This window comes from Chenopodium quinoa, unplaced genomic scaffold (genome assembly GCF_001683475.1).
Source record: "Chenopodium quinoa cultivar QQ74 unplaced genomic scaffold, ASM168347v1, whole genome shotgun sequence".
Classification (NCBI taxonomy): domain Eukaryota; kingdom Viridiplantae; phylum Streptophyta; class Magnoliopsida; order Caryophyllales; family Amaranthaceae; genus Chenopodium; species Chenopodium quinoa.
Window position 1 is genome coordinate 1,537,103 of NW_018742390.1, and position 6,432 is coordinate 1,543,534.

Here is a 6,432-nt window from a genome sequence, read left to right on the forward strand (position 1 = left end):
AAAATAAAAGAGAAATAAAGAAAAATAAGAAAGGTTTCACCGGATATTCCAAGCAATGAGAAAGAGTAAGAAAGAAAGCAAACGCAAACCGTCAGGATACTCCAAGAGCAATTGCAAGGAAAATAAACCAAGTTTGAAAAATAAAGCTATATACAGAAACAAAATTGTTAGTAACTTTTAAAAAAAATCAAACAACATCATAAATGACAGAAATGATCAGAGCAACAAAGATAGAGAATCAGAGAGCAGAGAGAAAAATCAGCCAATTAGAGAGCAATGACTGATCAGGAACACATAAATCAAGAAATAGATCGTCAATATATAATCAGCAGCAGAAATAAACAGACAGATAACAGAATTAAGAAACATCAGCAGAATTCTATCGCAGGGAACAGACAGCAGCATAAATCATTAGCAAAGAAAAACACCAAGTGTAAGATAAAGCCAAAGTGAACCAAAGAAGCAAGGGGGAGACAAAATAAGCGCAGCAGACAAAAGAATATTCCCCCAAGGTAAAAATGAGCTACCCCCCCAAGCTAAAACCAAGCTACAAGCTGGCAAAGATACAAAAGAAAATCACGCAAGCATAAAAAGGAAGGGTAGCTAATATGGTATCACTCGGCACTATGGTAAGGGGTAGAATGAGCACTCCCCTCACCAACATCACTAGAAACCTGGCTAGAAATATCATCCATGAGCATAGGACCCTTACCATTCAACCTCCTCGCCTTCTCGGCTCTATCCCTAGCAAAGAAGTGGTACCAATCATCAAGGACCGGCTCTCCCGATAACCCCCAACGACCAAAAGTCTCAAGAGAAGGAAAAGGGTTAGGGTTTGCCGGATCATAAGTGAAGTCACCTCCACCCGGCCTCTATACTCATAAGAGGTCGGGGTGGTCCCTGTAATAGCATGAGGAGGTACATTAGGCCCCTCCCAATAAGGGTAACACAAACTAGGGCCTACGGTCTCATCAAATGGCTCCCACTGAGGTATGGGTCCCTGTTGGACTGGTAGGTAAGGATAGTTTGTTAAGATATGGTTGGATATCCCCTCTCATAACATGGAAATCATAGACTTTTTAGCATGAAAGTCATAGGCTAATTCAAAATCGAACCCCAAAGGTGAAAAATTTAGAACATTCTCTATGGAATCAATTTTCGCATGCAAAAGAGACAAGTCAATAGTAGAAATAGTAGAAGGAGAGGGAGGAGTCGAAGATGTACCTCCCCGGGAAGATTTACCTTTCCGGGATGAAGATGGAGCAAAAGGAAGATAAGGATTATTCCGGAGGTTAGGCAATGGAGTTCTCTTGAGGGCTTGATTAATCGGGACTTTGTTAGGCCTCCATGGAAGAGGGGTGTCCACACATCTAACCATAGCCTCAGGATGAGGGATAGGGCACCCATCTGTAGTCCTTGTAATCTTCCAAATGTACAAATTTGCTTTGGTTGTGCGCACCAAAAAACGTTGATTAATCATGGCATAGATGCTTAAGAAATGGTAAAGAGCTTTCTCCCTTTTATCATGGATTGGAACAAGCGACTCGATCATTGCTTCATACTTCTTGTTAAGAGAAAGGATCAAAATGGTAATCATACCCCCCAATTGGATACTTCTAGAGAGATGGAAACCATCTCTTATATCAATGAAACGGTTAAGAAAATGCGAAGAGAAGTCGATGACTGCTATCCCCTCTTCAAATGGCTTATCCGCTAGCCATAACCAACTCAACTCCTCTCTACAAATAGCACCAAGGAATTCCTTGGAGAGGAAAGCATATGTGAGGAGTCGGCTAAAATACCTCAAGGCCGCATGAATAATCGACGCCGCCTTAGAATATTGAGGACTATATGAGTCCTCGACATAAATATGCCTCCACCACTTGAATTCACGTTAATTGTTATCACGTTGCAAAGTATCAAATACCTCATACACACGAGGGACATCGTCACTAGGAGTTTGAAACTTGAAAACCTCATCGAGATAGGAAAGAGGCACCGAATGATCATTGTTGAAAACTTGAAAAGAACTTCTTTTAGAAGTTTCACCTTCCAAATCCTCCTCAAGGACCTCAAGAGAAGAAAGAAAATCGAAAGTAATCCGAGAGTAAGTAGGAGCATGAAGGATTAGGAATTCCTCTAACCCAAAATTTCGAGCCAAATATCTCACATCATTGTCGATACTTAACAAAGTAGTCGCCGACGAATCATAGAATCTAGTAGAAAAGAGTGTCCGAGTTGAAAGCTTGGCTAATCTCTCCCAATGGCCTTCCTTTGTGAACTCAATTCCATAAGTCTCTGAAATGTGTAAAGTAGGAGGAACCACCTCCCTATAGGTAGAGCATCTAACTCTTTGGGATCGTCGCAGAGGAACCATTCTACACACAAAATTGAAAAATGCTCTAGTGAGTAAAGATTATGAGTCACAAGTATGCATCATGAGCAACAACACTCCAAAACATCATCAAAAACAAACTATGCACATTAACATTTCCAAATCAATATAATCATACTATAATTCCAACAAAGGTGGTGCCAAAATTATAGAATGTTCAAGCAAAATCATCAAATACAAGTTCATAATAATCACCGAAATTCCATCATTAACACAACAAATGAAGGAGATAGTAGGCAATATGCATACATATATGAGGCTATAACCAAATCAATCTAAACACTCATGAACAACCAAGGTAGAAAATTTATCATAAGTATCAATGGAAATGAAGAAATCATACCTTAGATTGATGAGAGTTTACAAAGAAAAGGAACACAAAGCACTAGCAGACACAATTATGCCAAATTGCAAGCAACAAGCCCCAACTCAATGGTGTACCCAAAAATCCCAACTTTATGAAAGAGAAAATCACAATGAAAGTGTAAGAGTAGGATTTAAGAGTAATAAACAACTAAATGAAGTGATAAATGGTGAAATTTCATTAGTAGAATGAAGGAAAATATTGATTATGCTTGAATAACCAACTAGAAATGAAATGAAAATAAAATATAAAAAAGAGAGAAGGTCGGTGCGTTGAAGGGGCATCAGCAGGGGGTGCGCGACCGCGCCACAAGGCTGCGCGGCCGCGCCCTTCCAGGTATGCTATCCTCTAAAACCCTTCTCGTGAGCACATCTGTAAGTACATGGGAAATGATCATGATAAAGGTGGAAGCAAGCAGTTTCTAAACTCCAAGAATGTGGGTTCAACACAAGATTTTTATGAGCCTACCATTTGAAACGACCAAATTTCAACTTTTAAGCATACTTCCAATTCACCAACTTGAGCACTCTCTCTTCAAAATAGGAACTAAAATGGTTGGAATTCCAATTAAACCCACCTAAAAACACAATCAAGAAAAGAAATCAAATAAGAATAAAAACAACAAAAAGAAAACAAAAATAAAGAAGAATAAAGAAAATGGTTAGAAACTCGGGTTGCCTCCCAAACAACGCTTGTTTAAATTCATTAGCTTGACATTCTCCACCCTTTAAGGTGGATAAAAAAGATTCATATCATGGACAACCCCCACAAAAAATCCATCATAGTAGCACTTGAGCCTATGACCATTGATTTTGAAAGTTTTTGAGAAATCTAAAGGAGATATTTCAACCGCACCATAAGGAAACACCTCTTGAACAACAAAAGGACCACTCCATAGAGATATTAGCTTTCCGGGAAATAATCTCATCTTAGAATTGTTAATGATGACCTTGTCACCAACGTTGAACTCCTTCTTCACAATTAGCTTATCATGCACTTCCTTAGTGCGAGTTTTGTACATGCTTGCACAATCATAAGCATACAATCAAAGTTCTTCCAACTCATGGAGATCAAGCCAACTGCTCACCCGCACTTGCCAAATCAAAATTGATTTTCTTTATATTCCAATGAGTACGGTGCTCAAGTTCGATCGGAAGATGACAAGACTTCCCATACACCAAACAGTAAGGAGTGCCAATAGGAGTTTTAAAAGCCGTTCTATATGCCCACAAGGCATCATCTAGATTATCTGACCAATCCTTCCTATTTCTTGCAACCGTCTTCTCAAGAATCAATTTGATTTGACGCTTAGACACTTCGACTTGCCCACTAGTTTGAGGATGACAGGGGAGCCCGAAACGTTGATTAACTCCATGTTTCTTCAACATCTTGCGGAAGGCGCTATGCACAAAATGAGATCCATTATCACTAATAAATGCCTTTGGGATGCCAAACCGTGGGAATATTATCTTCTTGAACATCTTCATTGCTACCTTATGGTCATTTGTAGGTGAGGCAGTAGCTTTCACCCATTTTTACACATAATTGACGGCAACAAGGATATATTGATTCCCATATGAAGTACGAAAAGGACCTATGAAGTCTATTCCCCATACATAAAAAATCTCCAACTCTAGAATGGGTTGTTGAGGCATTTGGTTTCTCTTTGAAATGTTTTTGGTCCTTTGACATCGGTCACAACTCTTGAAAAACTCCCAAACATTCTTGAAGAGATTTCGCCACCATAGTCCGCATTGAAGCACCTTCGAAGCCGTTTTTGAGACACCCATGTGACCTCCACTCGGATCCGAGTGATACATCTTCAACACACTAGGCAACTCTTTATTTGGAACACATCTCCTCAATAACCCATCAACACTCATTTTATAAAAAATCGGTTCATCCCAAACATATTGCCTAGCCTGCCTTTTGAGCTTCTTTCTTCGATTCTTGGAAAATGAAGGAGGAAATTCCCTACAAGCAAGATAGTTCACCAAATCGGAAAACCATGGGAGTTCCTTCACATCTATAGCATACAAAGAATCTTCCAACATTCTATCTTCAATGGGAGACCCATCATCTTGAATTTGAAAATCCTCAAGCCTAGATAGATGATCCGCTACCACATTCTCCGCTCCTTTCTTATCTCTAATCCTCAAGGTCAAAAGTTTGAAGCTCTAACACCCAACGAATTAGTTTTGGCTTTGATTCCTTCTTCCAAAAAAGGTGTTTTAAGACCGCATAATCGGTGAACACAATTATTTTGGACCCCAACAAATAGCAACGAAATTTTTCGAAGGAATGAACAATAGCCAAGAACTTCTTCTCCGTTGTAGTGTAATTCTGTTGAGCTCCATTTAGATTCTTGGACATATAATAAATCACATGAAGTTTTTAATCGACTCTTTGACCTAAAACTCCTCCAATAGCCGTATCACTTGGAGCTTGAACAATTAAAGTGGAGATTAGAGCTTTCTTTAACTTATTGAATGCCTCAAAACACTTGTCATCGAATACAAACTCGGTATCCTTTTGAAGAAGATCATTGAGGGGCTTTGCAATAAGTGAAAAATCTTTAATGAATCTTCTGTAGAACCTGGCATGGCCCAAAAATGATCTCACACCTTTCACATTGACAGGAGGTGGCAACTTTTTGATAACCTCAATCTCTGCCTTGTCAACCTCTATGCCCTTGTGGGAAATTTTGTGCCCAATGACTATTCCTTCTTCAACCATGAAATGGTTTTTTCCCAATTCAACACAAAGTTCACTTTCTCACATCTTGCCAAACACTTTTCAAGATTTTCGAGACATGCTTCAAAGGGAACTCCACTACGGAAAAATTATCCATAAACACCTCCATCTCCTCCTCCAACATGTCTCCAAAGATACTCATCATACACCGTTGGAAAGTGGTGGGAGCATTGCAAAGGCCAAATGGCATTCTCCTATAACCAAAAGTACCATATGGACAAGTAAAATTAGTTTTTTCTTGGTCATCGGGATGAATAGGAATTTGGAAATATCCCGAGTAACCATCAAGGAAACAATAGTACTTGTGCCTCGTTAGTCTTTCAAGCATTTGATCAATGAAAGGAAGGGGGAAATGATATTTCTTAGTGGATGTGTTTAGACGTCTATAGTCTATACACATTCACCAATCGGTGACCGTCCTTGTTGGAATAAGCTCACCTTTTTCATTCTTGACGACGGTCATGCCTCCCTTCCTTGGAACGACATGAACGGGTGAGACCCATTTAGAGCTTTATATGGGGAATATGATCCCCGCATCTTGAAGCTTAGTAATCTCTTTCTTTACTACCTCCCCCATTTTGGGATGTAATTTCCGTTGTCGTTCTATAGAAGGAAGGAAACCTTCCTCAAGGGTTATGTGGTGTGTACATAAAGCGGGGCTTATACCTTTGAGGTCATCAATGGTATAACCCAAAGCACCTTGGTGCTTTCTCAAAACACCACATAACGCTTGAGCTTGGCTTTTACTCAAAGATGCGGTAACAAACACGGGGTAAGTAGAATTTGAGCCTAAAAATTCATACCTTAGGTGTGATGGTAAAGGTTTAAGCTCTACCATAGGAACACCTTTACCTTCCCTGATTGAAGTCGCTTGTAAAGCCTCTTGGCTTGAAATTTTCATGCAAATTTGCTCATCACT

General features: G+C 39.5%; 1 protein-coding gene across 1 annotated transcript; it reads right to left on the reverse strand.

Annotated features, from left to right (window-relative positions):
- Positions 1 to 3,829: 3,829 nt before the first annotated feature.
- Positions 3,830 to 4,246, reverse strand: LOC110699706. The gene has a single exon (XM_021877235.1). It carries the CDS (start codon positions 4,244 to 4,246, stop codon positions 3,830 to 3,832), a length of 417 nt encoding a protein of 138 aa, XP_021732927.1.
- Between the last annotated feature and the right edge of the window lie 2,186 nt (positions 4,247 to 6,432).